At 36.5% G+C, this 23867-nt stretch overlaps 1 protein-coding gene across 2 annotated transcripts in view; it reads left to right on the forward strand.

The window, feature by feature from the left end:
- The window catches only part of STIM2 (stromal interaction molecule 2), a 70015-nt gene that overhangs the window by 12306 nt on the left and 33842 nt on the right, over positions 1-23867 (forward strand). For both annotated transcript variants that reach the window (XM_064711914.1, XM_064711915.1), the window contains exon 2: positions 23378-23508. In XM_064711914.1, the coding sequence (XP_064567984.1) occupies positions 23378-23508 (131 nt within the window). The remainder of the gene's footprint in view (positions 1-23377; positions 23509-23867) is intronic.

Raw genomic sequence — 23867 nt, forward strand, 5'->3', positions numbered from 1 at the left:
CTGATTGGGTGTTTCAAAGCTCCTTTTGTTTGGCTAGGTAGTGAATTTGACCTCAGCACCTGACCACAGAACAGTTTGTATTGTGTGGAGCTAAAGCATATAAGGAATTTCCCTAAAGTATTCTGCTTAACCCCAGGTTGTTTGATACCTCATGGAGAGGATAGTTCTGAGTCTTTTCTTAGTGTTAGTATGTGAGCTGGGTGTAAGTCAGAGACATAGTAAAGGGTGAGTTGTGACATTCATGCTGGTGTCAGGTACAGATGCCAACATCAATAATGAAGTTCTCAGTGTATTGCAGTGCCAGGGCAAGGTAAATGCTGTTCTTAGAGAGAGTTTTAAGTAGCCTGTGATATTTGCATGAATAACGAGCCATTGTCTTTGATGTGTTCACCTATTTTATGAAGTAGCCTCAACTGATAGTCTTGGATATTTTGAAACTTGCTACTTCTTTGGCCTATCTCAAACTGCTGTTAAACAGAGAATACTTCAAAGTACAAGCTGAAATTAGTTTGTTAAATAGACAAAATCCCTTGATTTTACAGATTGTACTTTTCTGTTAGCAACTGAAATGGTTATGAGGTTTAATTGTAATGAAAGTAACTTCAATATTTCATTCCTAACCTAGAAGATTTTAAAGACAATAGGCATACCTAAATATCTGAATATGGATTAAATACTTCCATCAGAAGTGATACTTTATTTTTGTTATTTTTATACTTGTGTTATCATGCAAAGGGAGGCTTTCAGGCATCCTCCAGTTCTCTCTTGGTTGTTGTTCCGTTCAGAGGAAATAGGGAAATAATGATTTGCATTTGGCAGGGCAGGCAGAAAGCTTTGTTTTTGCAATGCTGGGTGAAGCCTCGTGGTGGTTACTGGTGGGGTGCAGGGTGCAGGGCAGAGGAAAGCAGCCAGACCAGTAGCAGCTGCTGCTTCTCACACTGCAAATATCCAGCAGTGAGCCTGCTTCCTTCTTGGCTTTTCTGAATGGCTGTTGCTCATGCCAAGGCTATTGTTGTTGTTATCCTGGGCTTTGAGAATGCAGCATCATTTGGGAGCTGGTGTTTCATACCATGCAAACTTCAAGATGTGGTTGGAAAAGCATATTTGCATTTACTATGCAGTTTCCTGCTTCACCTAGTCGTATTACTGTAATTTGTTGTTTAACATCGTTGAGTTTGTAGGGCCCAGAGATGTTGAAGTGCATACCCACGGTGTTACCGACCAGAATTTTTAGGCATAGGATTCATTGCAGGTCTTTTGAGGTGTCAGCATTTGGGCTCCTTCTGTAATAGATTAAATTGTTTTGTTGTGAGATAGGAAATGCTGTTTGGGCATATGGACCTTGCCGCTAAGTCTGCTCACTGTGTCAGATTTCTGTTGAGTGTGAAGATGACTCTTAGGTCAGAAACAGGTGAAAAAATACTGCTCATCTGGCTTTATATGAGAACTGTTCTAAAAGCTTTATTCTGTTTAAGGATATATGTTTATATGTAAACATAAATGTTTTTTGAGTCAGGGATTTTTGCCACATTTCTTTAATGTCTTTAAGTTTTTTGAATGCTACAGAATGAATAATTAATTTGATATTTATGTTTGCTATGCTTACTAAGTGCACTTAAGTTTTGTTTCCTCTGTTATTTAGTTTGAAAATGTTGCAGGATAAGGTTTCAGCCAACCAGTAATACTACTTAAGAAGCTGCATTTAATGTTAGTCAAGGAAAGGGAAGTGGTATTAACTCCTCCTCCTCATCTTTGATAGCCTTGTTAGCAATAACATTACTTTCAGGAGGTTTGAGATTTCCTAGTAGATGGTTTATTTACTAGAGAAGATCAATGCTTGAATTCACGTCAGCTTTTGAACTGTTTTACAAACTTTATCTGGCTTGCAGTGTAACAGAATTTTTTAGGATGAAATGTTTCCTAAAATATTTGGTAAATTCTTTTCTAAAATGTCTTATCTGTTGCATGTGTCTTGCCTTGTTTTCTTCACCCCAACATCAAATCCTGTACATATTTTATATGTTCTGCATATTTTATATGTTCTGTACATATTTTATATGTTCAAGCACCCATAACAGGCCGTCTCAACTCCTTTGGCTTCCCACTTATTTTTTGCTCCAAGCTTAGAATGGAACAGGAATACTGAAAAGGTAAAGACAGCATTTCTCTAATGCTAAACTTTTGATGCAGGAGTTGTGTAGGTTTTGTAAAATGCTGGGTGAAAGAGTACATAACTGAAAATGCCATCTAGATTCCAGAAAGAATTTCACTGCTTTACTGGATCTTTTTTGGGGGAGCATATAAGATGCACAGCTGGTTTTAGAAGCTTCTGCCTATGTTCATAAAGAGTGTCAGAAGTAAGGAGTTAGACTGCCGTCAGTCAACATGGTTCTCTTAGTAGATAAGACTGAAGCAGAGCTATGGAAAAAAGGAAGAACAATTCCACCTCTGCATTAAATGCATCAGGGAGCTTAAAGTTACACTTTGTGCTTCACAGCAGAATGTTGTGCTAAATTAGAAATTGTGATATGCTCGCCCACAGTTGTTGAGCATCGTGCAGCTGTGATTGGTTTAGTCACAGGCACAGTGCTGGGCTGCCTGCTCTGCCTTTGAAGCTACCACAGCCCCGGAGTTGCTCTGAGTGGCTCATTAGTGTTCATTTCTTTTTCCAGTCAGAGGGATGAGAGTTGTGGGCAGTGCCTTTTTTTCTGGTGGCATAGACTTGTCTTTGAAAGATATCAGAGAGATACAGAAAACCCAGAATCTTCAGGAATTTTTGGTAACATAATTTGCAGCTTGTTAGGAGGCTACAGTTGTCCTGTGTTTGAGGATCTTTCAGAAATTGTTGGGAATATCTGACAGGATTCTTCTGAGTGGCTGTTCACTTTTTTGGACTAACGTTGGAATCTGCAGGAATCTCCTGTCTGTTATCTCTGATTAATGCAAGTTGTAATAGATGAACATTTATTCCTAAGTTCTGCGCTGTAATTCTGAGCACAGCAAATGTTTTTAATGTAATTAGGGCTTCTAGAAATCTTCTGGGGAGCTCTTTATATGCAAATCTTTTAATAACGAAATATTTTTAGAAGTGATGATTTTTCTAATATAGAATTACTTACTTTGTCATGTAATTTTTAAAATTTTTTGGTTTTGTTTGGGGAAGACTCTGGCTTTGGATGCCTATCTAACATTACCTTCACTTTGGTCTTTTCCTCAGTTGAATGTCCAATGGAACTTGCTAAGCAATGAGTAAAAAAAATTCCAGAAGCAGATTTCTGTGCAGATTTTCCTTTTATATTGTTTATAAAGTAGTTTGGTTCAGATAGAGGATAAATGATGTGAGGGTGAGTACTTGAGAAATCTGTTCTTAATATATATGATGCACGGCCATTTAGATTAGTTAAGGCTGTATTACTGTCTGAATTTGTTTTAACTTTTTGTAATTTCTGCCCAATTACTGAATGCCTGTATCATTGAATATATGCAAAAAGACTGTTTTATGCAGTGTGACAGTGTAATATCTCTGACTGGGACCTTGCTTATGTGTAGTGATGCTAGTAAATAACTGAATGTTCCATAGATACGAAATACTCCATGATTAAGTGTCATAGTCAGCTTTCAGCAAAAGTTATGTCAAAGTTTTCACTCTTCCATTCTCTCCATGCTCCTGCTTGCTGCAGTATGTGACGTCCCAAATTGCTGTCAATGGTGCCCGACCAGGTTGTAGAAAGAAGAGAGTAACTAAGGAGAGACTGCCAGTCTGGCCTAATGAATGTTCCACAGGAGACAGAGACTGAACACGGGCAGAGCAAATCAGTAAAAGCTGCCAGGGGAGTGAGGGTGGGTTGGGAAAACTCTGTAACAGGAGGGTAGCAAAGATTGTCCATGCTGTTCCATTGTAAAAAAAATTGAGTTATTTTTGCATTTTTTTAGGAAAGAAACCCCCGGCCATTAATGGCATACTATCCTAAAGACATAGAGGTGACAGATTGGTTTTGTGTAGGGTTGAGGGCTTGCATATACAGTAAACAAGTCAGGAAGCTCTGAAATGTTGCTTTGATTATTCCTTGTCTCCCATTCTTTTGGTGTATTTGTTCATGTAAGTAAACAATACTTTTTAGCTGTATAAATTTTATAACTGTAGAAGAAACAATTACAAAGCAAAGCAGACATGCTAAATTAAGAAACATCTTTAATTATGTTGTTTATTTTTATAGGAGAAATATGGTGATTTTGAAATGTTTCACTCTGAGGGTGCCTGACAGGTTACATTGTATATTTTTTATTCCACTCACGGCATATTCTTGCGTACTTTTGTTACGTGCCTGGAAGTTCTTAGCTAATTCACTGACAAAGCACCTTTGTGTTTGGAGTAGGTTTACTTTTTTAAAAAACTTGGTTTAGCAGAATTTGTTTTAGTGTACGCATGAGAACAGATTGTCCAAAAGTCAGTAGCACTGAAAATATGCTGCAACAAATCCCAGAGGTTTTTCACTTTGTTGTACATAATTTAGCCTTACTTACAATTATTTGTTTTCTTCCACAGACTTGGATAACAGACAAGGAGAATGCATGTATCATATTCTTCTCCTAACCCATTTTAAAGAAATTAATTAATGAAATCAAATTTTGGATATAACTGTAGATCTTCACAGACTATCAAAATACTGGATTCAGAACCAAGTGGTCTTGGGCAGTATTTTTACTGCTTTCATAGAAGAATTAACTTGCATTTCTGCTGAGCATCTGTCACTGTCATCTCTTACTCAGAAGCATATTACTAAAATTTCACTTCCTGATAGGACAGAGAATTCAATTCCTGTGGGATAAAATTTAACTGAAACATTGGTGTCTGCTTTTGTAAGCAAAAAGCCATGTTTATTTTCCATGCTGCTGTTATGTAGAAATCCACAGTTGCTCTTTAGGGAGTTGTATTTTTTCCAGAGACTGTTCTGTCAGACAAAAACTGATGCTATTCACAAATAGGATTTTAGGCATGTTATTGTGTGATTTCCCTCCTGCACTGGTCCATGAGTAACTGATTAAAATCTTGTTTAACAGCCTAGTCATTACCGTACAAATTCAGAAAATAAATAGCTTATCTAATATCTTGAAATAACCATCTGCCTGGGGCTTGAGAAAGGGTATTGCAAGAAGTCTAGTGCACAGCAATTTAATATAATTCTTCCTAACAAAAAACAATTACTAATTGCCTTGTGTCCTGAACTGTGAAGATATATTCCAGACTGCTTGATTTTTATCTTACCCAATATAAACACGGCTTTATGTTCCATCGTGTAGATGTCATTTGGAAGAAAATTGGTGTCTTGGACATGATAATCAATAGAATTCATAATCGTAACTATATATCAAGGCATTTATGTAAAGACAGTTTGTATCTAGTTTGTATCTTTTTTTAGCTAGTAGCTTTTCAAAATACTGTCAGTTGGAGAATAACTCTTCTTTATTTTTTATAGTATGCTTTTGGTTTGTTTCCTTTCACTTTGTTATCCTTTGTATGCTTTTGGTTTGTTTTTCTTCACTTTGTTTTCTTTTTTTTTTTTTTTTTTTTTTTTTGCTTATGAAGACTTCCCCTTTCTTTCTTTGAAATTATGCTGATTCTGTTTAGAGATGAGCAGAGCAGTATGCAGTACTCAAGCAAAGAAGGCTTAATTACCTCTGCTTTTCTCTGTTTAGCAACCTTTAATAGCTGCTTATTAAGCAAACAATTTAATGGAGTTAACACCAATTAGCAATCTTTCTGGTAAGAAGTTCTCAAAAGCATTCCAGTATGTTTAATTACCTCAGGAGACTTAGTGTGCCAGTCAGCAATGGTCAGCTGTTCTGCCTCTTCCCCTCCACATCTCCCTCTGCAGCTCAGACCTGAATTTCTCTGCAGATTGTCATAGATGGTGCTTTCTGCTAACATGTTTTCCTCTGCCAACAGCAAAATTCAGTAGGAAGGAAGAAGATTGTTATGCTTGGTGTCATTTCTGCAACTGAACTTGCAGCTCTCCAGCAGGAAAAAAGGAAGTCAGTGTTTGTTTCAGGCATAAAGGGGTTGTAAGCCTCTGAGTACAAAAGAAGTGCTTCATACATTGTGTTCAATATTTCTCTGGTGCATTTGTATCCTGTCTCTGAAGATTGTCTTTTGTTTGGTTCTACATGTCTCTTCTGTTGAGTACAAGAGCTTATCAAAATGATTTTGTATGATCTACTGCTGTTTAGTTTGTCTACAGGTAAAATAGTAGCTTTAAGAAACAAAGACCTTCAAGAAACAAAGTCAGTATTTTTCAGACAGAATTGAATGCAGCTGTTTCTCTCCTAGAACATATTTATGAAATATTGTATTGATGAGGGAAGAGAAAACCCAATGTGCTCTGGTAGGCTGAGTTAAAAAGGCCCCTTATGGGGAGGGGTAATTTTCTCATCTTTGGTAAACACGTGATGTTAAATAGCAAACAATTGGAGGACGTTGTGTCAGGAATCTGTTGGCTCTGTGTGACCAAGCATTCCTGTGGATCCAAACAAGGCAAAATTTTCCTGATTTCTGCTAAAACATTTCACATATCAAATGATGAATGATATCACATTTTTGGGGGGGTAACTCTTATTAAGAAGAAACATTTTATTTATGTATTATGCATATTTATGCAGAAACCTTTGGTAACATTGCTTAGATTCTAGTGAGTTACTGTATCTCCAGTTGAATATGGAATTGTGGGGATACTATTTCCTGTAGTTTCAACACATTTCTTGTCTCTCTATTGTCCCCTAACAGAAGGGGTGAACTGAGTGTGCAAGACCACAGCCTGGTGATTATGTTCACTTTGTAAGTCCTGCTTGAGGCATGTGCAAGCTGAGTTAAATATTTGCACCCATACACAAGAACTCAAAACTGACTTATGAAATCGTCTTTCTGTTATCTTCCTGATTAGTTAATGAGGCACCAAAGGCTGCAGCTTCAGCTTGTGCTGCAGTTTGTTCTGGTGCTTTGTGCTTGTGCAGGCTGGGCCGGGCAGCTCTGGCCGGAGTTGGGACGATGCTCCCGAGAAGAGAGAGGTTGTTGAGTTACTTTGGAGGCTCAGAGGTGACAGGCAGACACAAGGCAGCAGACATGGCTGTATGTTTGACCTGATTTCCTTGTTGCTGCTTGAAGCCTCTCTGAGGTGTGGCTTCTATCAGCCACATCTTCATGTGGGTGGGTAATTTGCTACACTGCAGAAGCAGATTAATCAGACTCGTGTACAGTGTGCAGGCAGAGCAGCATGCAGATGCACTCTTAGGTTTGGATCAAGATTATAGGGATCATTGAACAAATTCTAACATTTTTTGAAGGATAAATGTACCGTGAAACTGTTGCCCAAGTTTGCTCTAAGTTGCCATCTGGCTTATTTTCAGCAAGGTAGAAAACTGTTCTCAACAGCTCCTCCTCCCTTCTAGGTCTTCCTAGGCTACTGCAGGTGTTTTTCATATGTAGGTCAATGGGCCTGTGCTCAGGTATTGTTGTATGAACTTGGCATATATTGAGGCATAGATGTGGTTTATTATGTAGCAATACATATGGGAATAAAAATAAAATATTGTGAGAACATATAAATCTTCAGATCCCATTTGTATCAAGATGTCTGTGTGAAAAATGGGGCTAAAATCCTACTTGTCTTCATTTTAATTTTCTGTAGTTGCTTGTGTTTTGTTTCCTCAAATATCTTTAATTTATGAGATCTTATTTGTGCTCATGTGTGTACTTCTTTAAATGCATGTATGGAAGTACACAATTCTAACAAATGCTGATCTAATTTGAAAAGTGCAAGTGGATGTTAAAGCATATAAAATATCTCCTTTTATGGAAGTCCTTACCCTCTTGCTCTTTTTTGGAGCCATTTCAAATAGGTCTGCAGGTAGAAAGCCCTTTCAGGTAAGAAGAACATGTGCTTGTGTTTATTAAAGGAGTTTTTTTTAAAGGGTATATGAAGTTGCATGTGCTGGAGAGTAGGCAGGAATTAGAAATTAGTTGTTACTAGTTTTTAGAATAAAGGAATACTAGCTTTTAGCATAAAAAGCTGTGAAAATTCATGTTATGGAGCTAGTTATTTAATTTGTCACCTCATTGGTCTGAATTTGTGGAATCACCTATTCTTGTTTGGCCTGGAAGGGCGCACACAAATGATGGCAAAAGGAATAATTAATTTACAGGCAATGTTTTAGTAGCATCATAGGTTGCATTTTTAGTAAAGTAGATTTTTGTATTATCTCTGCATGTATTTGCAAAATTTTGTTGCAATTTGAAAAATTGTACTCAGCTTTCAACTTTTTAAATTAAAGTTGTGGGGTTTTATGTTTTCACTTGATGGTTTCTGTGAATTTTTGGTTATCTGTACTTGGACTAGCATATACTTAATTTTTACCCCAGTCTAGCGCTCTTGCAGTTGTGTCTTTGGCTTTTAATAGTCATGTAATATTTATTTCAATTGCCAAGCTAAAAGAATTCTATTAATCAGGTTTTACTACAACACATAAACCTTTGTAAGGGATCAGTAAATCATTAACCATGTGGTCTTGTATCAAACAAGGGAATTTAAAGAACACAAGTGTTTAAGTTTGTTCGTTGTAACTTGTTGTACCCAAAATGTAAGTTTGTTTTTGTTTTTCTGTTGAAATAATTACAGTTCTTGGGGAAAAAAAAGAAGAACAGGGAAGCTGTTAGTTCAGAGATTAAATTTTGCTGTCATAATTTATATTGTCTTCTGACTTCTATATTCTCAAAACCTGCAGATTTAAAAGCCAATGAATTTTGCAATTGTTTACGCCAGTACATTTAGTAAACTTAAGCAATGTTTGTTGCATTGATTTCTCTCTGTTTGTTACTTGAGACTGATTACGTACTGTTACTTAAGTATGTTAATAATTTTACTCTGCTTCCTAGGTAAGCTACTCCTGGCAGGTGTGAGAGACAAGGTTTTGACTGATTGATTGCATTCTATCCTACCTTGAGGCAATGCCCCAGCTCAGTGTGCGGTTCCATGGAACAGCTGATGCTGTTCAGAAAAGGTTGGAATTCGTTTGGGCGTTCTGTGTAAGCCCTGAATTTGCTTCAGGGTTTGCACCTTCTGTTAGGTGTTGCTGTAGGTAGCTACAAACAAATGAGATCTGAGCTCAGTATTTTTCATATTAAGGTAGAACTTCTTTGAATTTAAGAACTGAACTCTACTGGGATGGATTTGGGTTTTTCAGGGTGTTATTCGTTGCATTAATTCTGCATATTAATTTCACTTCATATATGGAATATTTTCTACAGCTTTCCAGCCAAAATATGGATAAAGTTGAAGGTTATCTAGGGTTGCAAATAATTTTTGCAATACACTGAAAGTTTTTTCTAAGATGCTTTTGTTATGCTGCTCTTAAACAGATCAATGAAATTGATGGTTTACTATCTTGTCTCTTTTTCTACTATTTCCATACTCTTCTCTTTCCCTTCCCTCTGCTTTTGATTGCAACTTAGATAACAGCATCTTGCATCTTATTTTTGATCATGACTGCAGTTGTAGTGCAGTAACTTATGTAACACATTTTCATTAATTACTTTTTTGGCTTGTAAAAACATTTTCAAAAAAGCCTGTCTTTTCTTCCATTCTCCTTCCACACATGAAAATTGGCAACTCTTCACAAGATGTTTTAAAACTTGGTAAATGCCATAAAGCCATATAAAACTTTTTTGAATGCATTAATCGTCAGAGAATCTCAGATGTCTCTATTATTAAATCACTGACAGGAAAGGTGAGGCTTCTTACCAAAACAATGTGGAATTTTGCTGGAACTTTAGAAGACTGGCAGTGTCAGAGAGTCTTTGCTCTAGCTATGGGACAGATGTGTAGACTTTCATAATAGATCTCACTTAAAAGTATGGGTTGCCATTTATTTGGGGCTACAGATGGCCATGCAGGTAGATTTTTAGTTTTTTTTTCCTTATAAGGTTGTGCATACAAATTTCTCCTTGTGTAAAACGTAGTTCGTTAGGAACTGCAAGATACAAAGCAATTGTATACAACGTAGTGTAGCTTTACAGAGATCCTCATTCTGGAATGAACATGCCTGTTCTTGTTGAGATGAATTCTTTCTTCTGGATGGTTATTGCCCTGTTCTCAAGCTCTGGGCTTCTACAGGCATACCAATTCTTGGCACCCTGTTCTCTTAGCATGCCTTAAGTTCCACTGAAACTCGTCTCGTGTGATGGTAAAAACATACAGATTTTGCCAAGGAATTGCTTAGGAGAAGTTTATTTGTATGCATGAATGAATACAGACGTTCTTTACTATTGACACAAGATACATGTTGAAAGGAAGTAGAACTTGTGCACAGGTAATCCTCTCTGGGATTTGATCAGGACTTTCCAAGGGTTTCTTCACCTTACCTTGTTTCTTGTTCTGTTCTAATTTACTTCATGCTTTGGGATGTAAATGTGCTGTGTCAGCACCTTCCTTAGTACAGAGTGCTTCCTAGGAGAAAATAGGATGAGGACACAGTATTTCATAAATAAGGATGACATTTTTATTTGCATTTGTGAATTGGAGCCTCAGTATCAGGGGGTAGGGGAGGCAATGATGATGACACAGTTGTTTTTCTGGGATCTGCCTTTGCAAAGAGATGATAGATGCTGATTGAAAAGGGACCACTGAATGTCAAACTTGTGCTTTGACAAACTTGTAGAATGTCACCATTGCATAAGAACACATAATTTGGCCAGCTCCTAAACACTGAAGAGAAGTAAATTTATAGACTTGCTTAAAAGAAAGATTTCAAATTGAATTTCTGACATGCCTGGATGGAAGACTTTTCCTTTAATGCCTTGACACCTTCTCCTTTAAACAAATCTTAAGAATAACAAATTTAAATGTTAAAGAAGAAAATAAGGACAAATTGAAAACTTAACTGATGGTTACTAAGCTAGTAGGAAAGTGGGTCAGTAGCGTAGTCTGGTGTAGGCTGTGTGTAATGTTATCATAGGTAAAGGAAGTGAGAAAACCTGCATCTGTGATACCACTTGAAGTAAACTAGAAAAGCCTTGGTTTTCAAAGTTGAGTTCTCTTTTCATGATAGCCTCATCTTTGTCATGTATGCAAGTACTGTTGTTCTTTTGTCTCCAGTCTGTTTTCTCTAGAGAGAATTTTTGAATAGGAATGAAATTTTTCTGAGCATATTCTCCTAGTCTGAAAAGTGTTGATTTTTTTTTTTTTATAGTGTTAACTGAGTAAGTTTAAAAATATTTTAGAGACAATGTTATGGCCTTTGTTTGATATTGCTAGTAAAATTTTATTTGCATGAAGAGAACGTCAGCAAACATATTTAATGCCAGAAGAGGATTTTTTATGTTTGTCTGTTTTAATAGTAACTGTAAACTTTTCTAAATGTAACCTTATATGTGTTAATTAAAATTTCAGTAAAGAAATTTAAGTTAATGAAGGGAGAAGACTATTTTCTTTGTTTTGTAGAGCAAACAGAGAATTTAGCATTTTGTTGTGAGCAGTATGGCATAAATATGCTCCTGTTTTCTGGTATCAGCTGTATGTCAGTTGTACTCAGTATTTTTTAGAAATACAGAACAGAAGAACGCTGTCTGCCTCCTCCCAGCAGATGATTTGGCATAAAAAATACTTAAAAATTGTTACAGACAGAAAAAAAATTAAAGCGAAGATTTACAGCCTACAAGTCACTGTGTTGGTATAGAAAATATTTGTGCTGGTTGATAGATGTGACTGACATGGAATAGTTGTTTTTTGGATGTCAGCTTTTAGGGTATTGCATTTAGGGCATGAGAACAGAGATAAAGCCTGGAGTATGTATGTTCCTTACATTTGATTAAATCAAAGTGAAATTACAAGGCAGAATATTATTACCAAATACTGTTTCTCAGAGATGTGAATGAACAGCTTCATAGGTATTTTATTGCCTGTGAAAGCCATAGCCCAGCAATAGGACACCTAACAAGACAGAAACCCCAGCATATATGAAAACAATTCTGATGTATTAAAATTGGTTTTTTTCTATATGTTGTACTTGCATGTATTTCTGTGGGAAGCAGAATCACATTTCTTGTGAAATTAGCTTCCTGTGGTTTTTGAAAATGGAGTCTAATTGAATGTATTGAAGTAGAATTAATCTTTCATTATTCTGGTTTATTTTTGTTTATGTTTAATGAAGGGCAAATGGCTTTTTTAACTCTAGGAAGTTGCTTCCTTTTTGATATCGAAAATGATGGACTGCCTGTCTGTGTTGATACTTGATACATTAAGAGGAGGTAATGTAGTGGAAACACTTGTCTGTGGCAGTTTGACTCAGTGCCTGTTTTCCTGCTGCTGTCTGGAGGGGAGAGCAAACAGCACCTTCAGTAATGCAGTGCAAGGGATACAGCTCCATTTGCAGTATGTGTCCAGGAGAGTTGGAAAAACCTGGAATATTATTTTTCATGCATTAGTATTTTCAAATATGATAGACACAAATCAGTGTTAGTGTTTGAATTCTTATGTGACAAAACTTAAATATTATTATACACTTAAATATTATTTATTTAAATACAAAATTTATAAATGCCATAAAGAATGTGTAATGAATCTCAGAAGTAAAAGTATCATTGTCTGGGAAAAGCACACTGCCCTTCATTTCTTCTTGACTTTTTCCAGTGTGTGTCGGGAACATACAGTGGGGTTTAAATGAGGCCTGAAGAGTAGATTATGTATCACCTAATGTCATTGGTTACCTTTAAGGATCTTATATCGATATTCTTTTGTAATTGGTTATAACTTCAGTTGTCACAGTCTTAAATTATAAAATGTCTTTTTACTTTCTTTCTCTTTCCTTTGAGCTTTCCTTAAGTATGTCTGTTTCTTCTCTTCAGAAAGCTGTCGTCTCATCTGCCAATAATAAAAATTTTTAAAAGTCCCTAAAGAGCAAAACAGTCCTAAACACAAACTCATTTGGCTTTGTGTAGCCAAGCGTCATAGTTTGTCAGCTTTGGGACAGATTCTGTTATGCTGCTTTTTTATAGCTTTGTGTGTTTAGTTGTTAATGCATGTTCTGGCGCCAGGGTTTTGGAAAAGGGTCAAAAAAACTGGAGCTGAAATGAAGGCACAGCATAAATTAGGGCAGTGTTAGGGGCAGATGTGCACTTAGCAGACACCTTGAGCTTGCTGGTGTGTGTTTGTAGAGATGTGGTGTCTGTTTGTGATGAGCACTGACTGCTGCCCGAGTGGGCTGTGCCTGGAGATGGGGCTTCCCCAGGCTCATGGGGAGGCCTTGGATAAAGGACAAATTGTGGGCTTGCTGGCACTGGTGTTTGAAACTGTTCTGGGAGATGTTGTGGAGAGATCTTTTCGAGTTCGCTATTACTTCATCTCCTGCTGTAGTGTTGCAAAGTTCTGTTTTAGGTTTTGTAAGGCTACAAAATACACTCAAAAAAAAACTTGGAAAAACACTTGATAGTTATTAATTGCAACAGGTTGTCTAGGACACATCCTTGTCCTGCACCTCCTAGTAGTGAAAGCCAGGATCTAAACACTGAGGTGGAGTTTTCCACTCCAGTAGTGTAGATGTTGTTCCATTCCGTGTTTCAGTGCTCGGTCTGTGCTGTGCTGCTGGCGGATTCAGCTGGAGCGTGGGGTGCGTCAGTGCTGGGGCTGTGCAGGGCACCTCTGCCTCTCGAGGGTCTCCTCCTCCTCCTCCCCTGCACCTTTGCTGTCAGAAGTGTTTGTGCAGGTGCACAGAGATCAGATTCAGACAGGATCAGTTTCCCGAACCTTCCTGCAGCAGGATGGTACAAATGTGCTTGTGTTGGTACCAGGAAGGAGATGGTACAGGGACAGAAATGAACAGCAGGGGCAGGAACAATTAGAAATCCTTTTAGCATTAGTCTTTGGCTTATTCTGCCTTAGAGCATATGTGGAATTATTGTCTTGGCTCTTCCTTGCATCCCAAATATGCCCATGCTGTTGGGGAGCAGCTGACAGTGTTTGAAGCTGTACAAGTGGTGTTTGCACAAGGTGTGCTGTTCAAGCAATGGAGAGTTTCCCTTGTTGTGTGGTTCTGTACGCAGTGACTAGAGGTGGAATAGCACTACTTTAAACTTTTGTGTAAATTATATCTAACTCATTTTGATAGCAAGAGCCATGTGTTTGTAGCATGGACTTTTTGTTAAACAATCAGTCTGAGCTAAATTTAACATGATAGAACTTATTGTAGGTTTTGGAGTTGTTTAATTACTGAGTTTCTTCTTTTTCTACTCTGAGTGATTGCATTTTATGACTTTATGCACAGAGTATATGCTCAGTGTGTACTCATTGTCTAAGAACTGCCTTCTATTTTATTCACCACTCTAACACCTATGAAATACATGCTGGAAAAGTACACCATTTCCTACTGATTTTTGGGCCCAGAAATACATTTGCCAGAATGGTATCAGTCAAGATGTATCTAAGATATGTGCAGCTCTGGTTTATTCTAACATCCTGATAATTGTATATCTTACTAGCTGTGTTTGGTTTGAGCAAAAGCATAATGCTGATATGGTATCTCCCAAGATCAATGACTATTTAATTGTTTAATTTTTTTTTTCTTCTTTATAGGATTGGGTTTTTTTAAAGGCTCTTTACGTCTAATTTCCATCAAATAAGCCAAGGTGAACTGAGACACCATAAGTAGATTTGTCAGCCTGGTTTATCACTTGGTGAAATTCATCATGAGAAAAATATTTAGCAGCATATTAGTAGGAGCAAAACTGCCAGTTATGCAATCTGGAGTTGGAGTGCTAACAGCAGAGCAGTTCACGTAAGCTTCTGGAAGTAGGCTAGTCCTTAACCAGCCAACAATCTGTACTACTAAATTTTCACAAAGGCTAATAGGACTCTTTAAAGAAAATTATATTTGTACATACTTAAAATTATTGGTTTGTTGAATGGAGCTAAAAGGAAGTGTTTCATTATGGTGTTATTAAATAAAGTAAATCTATGCATTCAGTGCCTTTGTATTTCTGAAAGTATAAACATAGGCTGGCAAATTTAATACTCAAATCGTAACAGATTATATATATTAAAAAAAGAGTGCCCAGGTGCTTTATTTTAATCTTCTTTTATAGTAAATACTGTGTTACATCTTTTCAATATAGGTTTCAGTTCTATAATTTTGATATGATCTCTTAAAGTATAAATACATCTTGACAACATGTTGTTACAGGAACTGTGAGGGAACTGATGATGCTACAGATGGTGCTCACAGAGGATTAAATTTGATTCCTTGGTTGGAACAGTTAATAATATGAGTGCTAGATCAAATGGTGTAGAAGAGTGAAGTAATTCAGTAATGCCAGCAATGTCATGCTTACATGCCTGATTCATGGATATGGGATATTATTATGAATCACATGTGAAAACAAATATATCAGAGGAAACACTGACGTGATTAAAACTTTAAGTTTAAAGATGTATACCTATAGATTTAATTTTATAAGAAAATAATTAATTTTACTTTAATAAGCTCCTCTAACTTTAGAAAATTTCAATTTGTTTGTCTGAAAGTATCAGATGTTTTTTAAATTTTAAACCCGCACCTGTAAAACTTTCTAAGCCTTTTATTAAGCTTAAAAAGAAAAATAACGTGCTAAAATCCTTTTCTCCAGTGCTTCCCTCCCTTCACCTTTTTCACACTTGGAAGCTGTGAACTACCTTTTCAGTATGAAAAAATCTGTGACTTCATAATATCAACCATATTATCACAGTTGCTATATTTTGCAGACACTGTCTTCCAAAAAGGAATTTAGTGGTTCATGCTCCTTCTAGGTCTTTAGCCATACTTGAATTGAAATGAATACACTCAATATTGATTATAGGCTTTCACCAGATATCTGGAGATCAGACTACCAGGTATTAATAAGGATGGAATTCTGAGCAAGAAAATGAGTTTTTAGTAAGAAAATGGTTACCAGCATATTTGCTTTTGAAATCACATGGGCATGTTATCAGATATTTGAAGGTCACCTGTGTATATCACTTTTCTTATTTCCTGACCAAATTAAGAAAGTGGCTTAAATGCTATGCTGCTGTTCCTTCTTAAGAGCTGACAAATTCTTGGGCAGATTAAAGTATATAATCAGGGATATACTGCATCTTTTCCAGCTCCCTGCTGCTAGAAAAGAGCAGTAAAGAACTAATCAGACCTAAAATACATGAAAACATAGAAGTGTGATGTTATATGTGCTTAGATGTGTGTTATGCCTTGTCACCAAGTACATATGAATACAAATCTGTAATTTTTTTCATGAGATGGATGAACGTTCTATTGACAAATTAACTCAAAATTCACTAAATCCTTTTTCTCTAAACACGTTTCTTCTAAACATATAAGGAAAATAAGACTGTCCTTTTAAATTTTGTTTGAGTGAAGGATGTGTTTATTCCAGGTGAATTCACATCATATTTAAAAGTCTGTAATTATTTTTTTTTCTTGGAACAATTTTGTAATTTTATAGTGTTGATAATCACTATAGTGTGCAGAGTACATCATACATTTCTGAAGATGCATTTAAACAGTCTTTACTACCAAATCATGAAAACGTAAATCTTTAAACTACTTTAAGTATTTCCCTTCTTGGTCTTTTACTAATAAATACGAGTACAGTGAAAGAGACTTTGCTGTTGCTGAGAGCAAGTATCAGACATCTGGCATTTCTTTTACTCTGAATATCCATCCATACGTGTTTGTAGGTTTCTATAGTAGGTATTATAGAAGTACAAGTAAAGTTAGAAGGAGGAAAAAACAGGATTTTAGGGGCTTGCGTAAGATGCATCTCCCAGTTTCCTCTGGTTCTGCTTTGTTAGGGTTGGCAGGAGTTCCTCTTCTAAATCAGTCTACTTTGACCATTGTATACAATAATTGTCGAACTTCCTCTTCCCTTCAAACTGTGTAATTGCTCAGGGAGGGTGTGGGAAGGAGATGGAAAAGCCATGAACTCATCTTCTTGATTTTTATTTAGTCAGACAGAGCAGCACTGTAATTTTAATAATTAATTTCCTATCAGTCTAAATGAAGTATTTATACTGATATTTTCATCTTGACAGAATGATACTTGGCATGATTAACATATTCAACCCCCTTTTTGCAACTTCCTTTTTAAACAAGCATTACTGATTTGGAATAGTTGCTTTTAATGCAGTTAAAGCAAAATTAATTTGCCATCAAATCTTATTCTCTAGGGAATTCCTGTCATATATTTTCCTTTGAGTTACTGTTTATCTGGGTATGAAGTTCTTAAACATTCTTCTGAGATAGTGTGTGATGTTTTGATGTCTTAATGAGCGATCAGAAAATTAAGTGCTTGCTGCTTCTTTTGAAGATTTTACCTTGGAAAGATTAGAAAAGCTTTAATATACCTGCCTTAACAATTTTGTTAATAATATTATTTGACTGAATTTCTACTTTAAATAAACTGATCTCACTGATATTCTTTTTTTTCCCAGTGCCTAGAGAATGAAGTTCAGAATTAGACAGCTTTTTTGTGGGTGTGGAGAGAGCAGAGATGAGCTAGTGATGATTTAAGAAAAAAATCAAAGCCTTGCTTGCCTCATCAAGTTTCTATGCGGGGGAAAGAATCTAATTGATCTGTATATATGAGAAGATACTGAAATAGCAGAATAAATGGACACTTTTCAGTAGTGACAAAATCAGATTTGAATCTCTCATGCGAAAATCGCTTGTTACGTATTGAAACTGTAATGATTTATTTTAAGGCTGTTTGAAATGTCATTTTTTTACTGAAGGTGTTTAGTGGATTTTGAAATAATCATGGCAATTTTCTTCCAGCTTATCTGCAAGTAGTTTGGGGGTTTTGTTGAATTTTTTTTTCCTGTTAAACTGCAGTGTTACCAGTCACTAAACATTACATGTGTATTCAGAAGCAAGCGCTCCAGATACCAGACTTAGCAGTCAGAAGTTTAATCTATGAATTTAATTGCTGCTGTTGCATGAATTTATAAAGTCACTTGAATTTGTCATACAGAGCAATGGAAAAGCCCAATGTGAAACATTTTTAAAATCTTTGGGGACAACAATGTTCCAAATTTCCTTTCCTGTTGCACCTTTTTCCCTTGCCCTTGCCCTGCTGTCATTAATCAGCATTTTCCTCTTCAGGAAGCTCATTTAAATAGCATCACTGATGTGGTTAGAAGATAAGGTATTCTATACTTTTAGTCAAAATTTTATCTGTTTTTTTTAAATGTTTTTACTGGAAAGATGTGCTGCAATGATGAACTTTTATTTAAATAATTAGAGTGAAAAATAATGTCACAAATTACTTTTGTCAAGTTAACTGTTAGATGCTGCTCAGCCTACTTGCCATATGGAGGAGTTTAATTATTAAGAGTAGGAGTGATTTGCTTTGGGAGCTTTTAATTGAAAGATTAAAAGAAGCTCACTCTGAGGCTGTCTCAAGCGTTTGAAGATTTTAGTGACAGGATGTATTATGTAAGGATTTGACATAAAAACATGTTTGCCTTTACTGTGAATAAATTTATTTTGAACATCAGGTAAAATTCTTAAAAACACTTGCTTTTCAGTATTTTCATTAATCCCTGTTCTATCTGACGCTCCAATTTGTACTCAGGTCTTCAAATTTGTTGTTCTTGTAAAGGTTTTTTGCCTTGAAAGGTGTCACTGAATTGATTAAGAAACTGCAGTACATTAACGTACATGTAAAACAGAAATGTCAGGGAATAGGAATCCCAGTTAGGTGAATATTCATTTGGCAGGGGGTTGAACATATTGTGGACACCTCCTTTGTGTCTGGAAAATGCAAAGAAATCCATGTCTGTCATGGCATACTGGAGCACAGTTATTTTAAGATGAGAGTATGTACTTAGGAAGCTGATGCTTTATAGTGCTTGCCTTTTCTGTGAGGCTTCCCTTTATCCCATATGGCTTTTTAGGAATGAGGAATCAGAAACCTGGAACAGCATGGTACACTTCTGAATTCATCAGCAAAAGACAGGCATGGGAACCCTGCAAGCTTCCATAGGACTGGCATATGTTATAATAAAAAACAAGCCTTTCTTTCTTGGTGAATGCTGAACATCCTCACAGAACAAAAACAATGTGTGGTAGTCAGGCTCTTGAAATAACTCCCAACTGCTACATTGATCTCAGTGAGCTAATGGAAAAATTTAAAGGCATTTAAATTTTAGATTTGGAAGTGTCTACCTGATTCCAGGTACCTGTGAAAAATCATGAAACTTCTGTATGTCCCTGTATTCTTGAGAAGGCTTTTTCAGACTTTGAAAAGTTCCAGACTGGAGCTGTGGACACCTGGTTGGAGTCATTCTGTCAGCTTGGCCCAGCCATAGCTGTGGTGCTCCAGTGTCTGTATGCAAAAGGTGGTGTGTGAGAGAACTGCAGGCTTTTTCCCTCTGTTGGTCTGTCAGTCCCTTTTATTCTGAAGTCTGGAACATTTGCAGCTCTTTAGGGAGAAGCAAATGCAAGGTGCATGAAAGGCTATGAGTGCATATACCTTTCTGCTTTCAAAACCCTTCTGATAGTGTAGTCCTAAATAAAGTTCAGGGGCTTTGTTGAGATGAGTGCTTGAGGATAAGGGGATATTTAATTTTCCTTACTGGCTTGTATTGACAATATCACATTTTAAGTTTAACCTCTGTTGTCTTTAGGAAATGGAATACAGAGCTGTGAATCTAAAGTTGAGGGGAATTTCAAACTGAAATGCTTTTTGTAGTCTCACTTTATTTTAGTCTCACTGAAGAAGATTAAAGTGGGGGGGAAGGAGGGGTGGGTGAAAGGGTGTGAAGTGTTATTTTCCCTTTACTTATAAAGTTTTCTTTATCTTGGGTTGGATAATTGTGCTTGGTTCATTATCAGACTGTCTTCTGTGGGAGCCTCCTGTGGACTGGTGAGGACCTCCCCTCTTGCCTTAGAGCTGGGAGGCACTTACTGCCTTAAGGCGGGAGGAAGGTTTGTTTCAAAATCCTCTGCCAAATTTTGTGAGCCACGAGTCTGACATTTAGTAGTTCAGGAGCAAATTCCTTCCTTATTATGACCAGTATTTCTGAAACTTCCTTGCTTCTGAGCAACATGGAAAACTGAAGTATAAAATAACTTGTGCCTGGAGTGATATCTTCTGTGCTTTTCCTTAAAAGAAAGCTCACATTCCATGCTGTTGGTTCACTCCCTGGGTGAATTTATCATCTGTTCTTTCCTGTGGTGATGATTTTGGACTAAGCGTATTTATGACGACACACCAGACTAGGATGGAGAAATCGGTCTAGACGTTAAATCAGGCTTGTCCTTAAAGTCCAGGAGAACGTTTGGAATCCCAGAACATCTTCAGTAATGTCAATTCGAAGTGAAAAATTATCGACTAGGCTTATGATTTGTTGTGGGGCTTCAGGGGTATATTTATGGTGTTTGCTGTGTCTTGAGGCTTTGTCTCTTGGCTTTTGTCTTAAAAACCTCCCAGACATCCAGGTAACTAACCACACTCCATGTAGTATTAATTTGAATTGGTTGTGCCATGCAATTGAGGCAAACTACTGTATGGTAGAATATTCTGCAGAACTGCAGATGATCAAATTTCCATCAGCTGTTTTTTGGATTTGGTAGGGCTCCATAGGTATGCTTGTGAAATGCTTTTCACTTATTCTTTAGGTTGTGGCTTTGTAGTTCATTGTGAGATTGTTCTCTGAGGAAGGGGATGACCAGTGTTGTCAGTCTAAATGTTTTAACTTTACCAGATGAAAATAAGCTTGAAAATAAATCTGGATTCTCTTCAGAGTGGGTTAATTTTTATTAGAGTTGACATGTGGTCCTGCTCTTTTTCTCATTCCCAAAAAGAGCAATTGGCACTCTATCGGCCCTTAAGAGAGAGATCAAGTGTTCTTGGAGCCAGCACATGGGACATTTGAAGCTCAAGCAGCCTGTTTACTTCTCTCAAGAAAAGCCATAGCTCTTTAAAGTGCCTTCATGCTTAAATATCCTAAAAAGGCATATTTAAGATAAGTACCCTGGTTAAGGGGACTGATCAGCCTTGGCTGTGAGAAAATGTACTCTGGGAAAATGTTTTTGATTTGAAAAACTGGGCTTTCAGCTGAATAAAATGAAAAAAAACCACATTTGAATGAGTGCTTGCAAACTGTGAACACGTGTATCTGAAATGTGATTCCATGTTAGAATAGAATTAAGTACAAATTAAACAAGTTGGGTTTGTTTGGATCTGTTAATGTTTTGACAACTATACTTTCTTCTAACTTAAGATACAGTATAGATCATAACTTGCAATACAGAGATTTTTCTTCTGATATGATTGTATTTTAGTAAAATAATATTTTTTGTTCATGGCCGTGAGAACTTAATAATTAGAACTTTGAGGTGATTCATTGTTATTGCAAGGGAAACCTTTCCACATGGAGCACCCTGTAGCTGCAGGAATAGGTCCTTCACTCCCTCAAATGATCGTAATTTTTTCATTGCAAGGCAAAAATCTAAATGCTGAGTGTTGTGCAAATTAAACCTTTTGTAATAAATAAAAAATGGACAAATAAAATAGATTTTTTTTAAAATTAACCCTTCCCCCTTCATATAATATCAGCTGTATTCCAAAGCTGAAAATTGTATTGTCTGTGATTGGTCCAGTTTAATATTTAGTAATCAACAATAACAAAAAGTATTTTATTAATTAAATATTTATTAATACTTAATAATCCAGTAGCTAATAAATATAGAAATCTGTCTTTGTATTAACTGTTGCTTTTAGAAATACATGAAGTAGTTCTAAAAGCAACACGTCTGTTCTTGGACAGTGTCAGTGAAGTGTTCAGGTTTTTTCTGCTGTGTTTTGTTTGTTTGTTTGTTTAATTGATGCCTGGGAACAGATAACAGGTTTCCTTTAACTCCTGTGTAGTAAAACTGAAGTATGAAGTAGGAATGCATTGACTCATGTCTAGCTGTGGAAGCCAGTCCTGTTAATTATGTGTCTGAGATTCCAGCTGTGTCATGCTTGTTATCTTTGCACTTCCTGCTTTTGTAAGCTTCTACATTCCTTTATTTTGATTTTTAATTATTTTAAAATTTGTTTTAGAAAGAAAAGCAGAATTATGCTAATCCAGCTGGTATGAAATCATAAATTAAAGAATTTATTTTTTCTGAAGACGTTTGATTCCTCTCTTTTTCTAGAAGTGCTTCCTTTACTTATAGAAGTGAGCCTTTTAATAAATTCTGTAGCAACATGAAAGCTTAATTCTTTGATAGATTAGAAGGAGCAAAATTACTTATATGCTCCCTCAATTTTTACTTGCATTGATATGATTTAAGTGTAGTGTAACAATTTATGGAACTAGTCAGTGCAGTTTTATAGTGGCTAGTACAGTGGGAATTTGTTACCTTATTTAAGTTCAATTTTGAAAAAACTATTTCTGTATCTTTCTTCACCTTCTGTTCTTTTCTGGTGTTCAGTACATCAGAATTAATGTAATAGCTGCTATTAGTGAATGCCAAGGTCTGTGTAAAGCTGCTGTGGTGATGGTTGATCATCATGTGTTGTAGAATTTTGGAGCATTTGGCATGTACTTTGTAGAAGGGAAAGAACACAGATTTAGCAGTTTGATGTGGTGCAAGCTGAACCATCAGATGTGTGCAAATCATGAGCCTTCAGTAATGAATGCAAATGAAAGAGTTCTATTTTTGTTTTGGAATCCTGCTCTACACTGACTGCAGTTTGTGATCAGAGTGTACAGGACTAATACATCGTGTACTACTATCAGCTGAATTCTCTTTGCGGTGTGCTTTCTGCTCTTGCAGTCCTTGAGTATTTTGTGTTCAGCAGTACTGCCTATTTAGAATTTGATCTGCAATGTGATTACCATTCCTTTATCTGTTTATGAAACTATGATTGTATGATATGACAATTCCTTCTCTTTTCCTCCACTGTTCTTTGTTTTGTTCAGACTTTCAGAAGGAGGGTGGGAAATGCAGTAGCTTTATTTGCCACTGCACTGGCATAAACTAAATGTGGATGATAAAAGAAAAAATGGAGATAGTAAGTTAGTGGGATGAAATAAATAAATGGAAGTCAAAACTATGTCAGTCTGTTTTTTGGGACTCCTTCCTGAATAAAAAAAAAGAGTTGATTTGCACACACAAGCCTTTCACTTTTTTTTTGTACAATTACTATTTTACAGTTAAATTTGATATCTGTGACCTGGTGATTATGTGCAATGAAGTACACATACACAATGCAGAATTCTAAACCCTTTCTTTTGCTTGGGAGCTTTGTATTCTGAAGTGAAAGTAAATAACATTTCTGTTGTGTTGTTTCTTTTTGTTCTCCTCCCTTTAGATCCCTGCAGTTCACTGAGCCCACCGTGCTTTACTGAGGAGGACCGGTTCAGCCTGGAGGCGCTCCGCATGATCCATAAGCAGATGGATGATGACAAAGATGGTGGAATCGAGGTAGATGAAAGTGATGAGGTAGGAGTGAAAAAATTTTACTTGTGCATACGTGAAGTCTTTTTTATCCTTTTGTTTTGTATAGCTGCTCTTTCAGCACTTGAGTAGTTGTTGCTGTTCTTCTTAATTCAGCCCTTTCCTCAGACACATATAGAAGGAAAGTAATTTCTGTATTTGTCTGAAGTGGGATATTACTGTCCATTGTTCTAGCCTAAAGGAAAGTTTTGCATGACTGTGTATAAAAGGTGCTACTTTTGTGATTGGTGTGAGAGGTGGGCAAAGGTGACTTAGCTTGCAGTAAGACAGTGGTGTGATCCATTGCTTGGTGTTGCAGTTTCTTCACTCAGTTTTCTTGGTTGAGGCATCACTGGCTTATCTCA

The sequence above is a fragment of the Zonotrichia leucophrys genome, chromosome 4 (assembly GCF_028769735.1).
Source record: "Zonotrichia leucophrys gambelii isolate GWCS_2022_RI chromosome 4, RI_Zleu_2.0, whole genome shotgun sequence".
Taxonomy (NCBI): Eukaryota; Metazoa; Chordata; class Aves; order Passeriformes; family Passerellidae; genus Zonotrichia; species Zonotrichia leucophrys.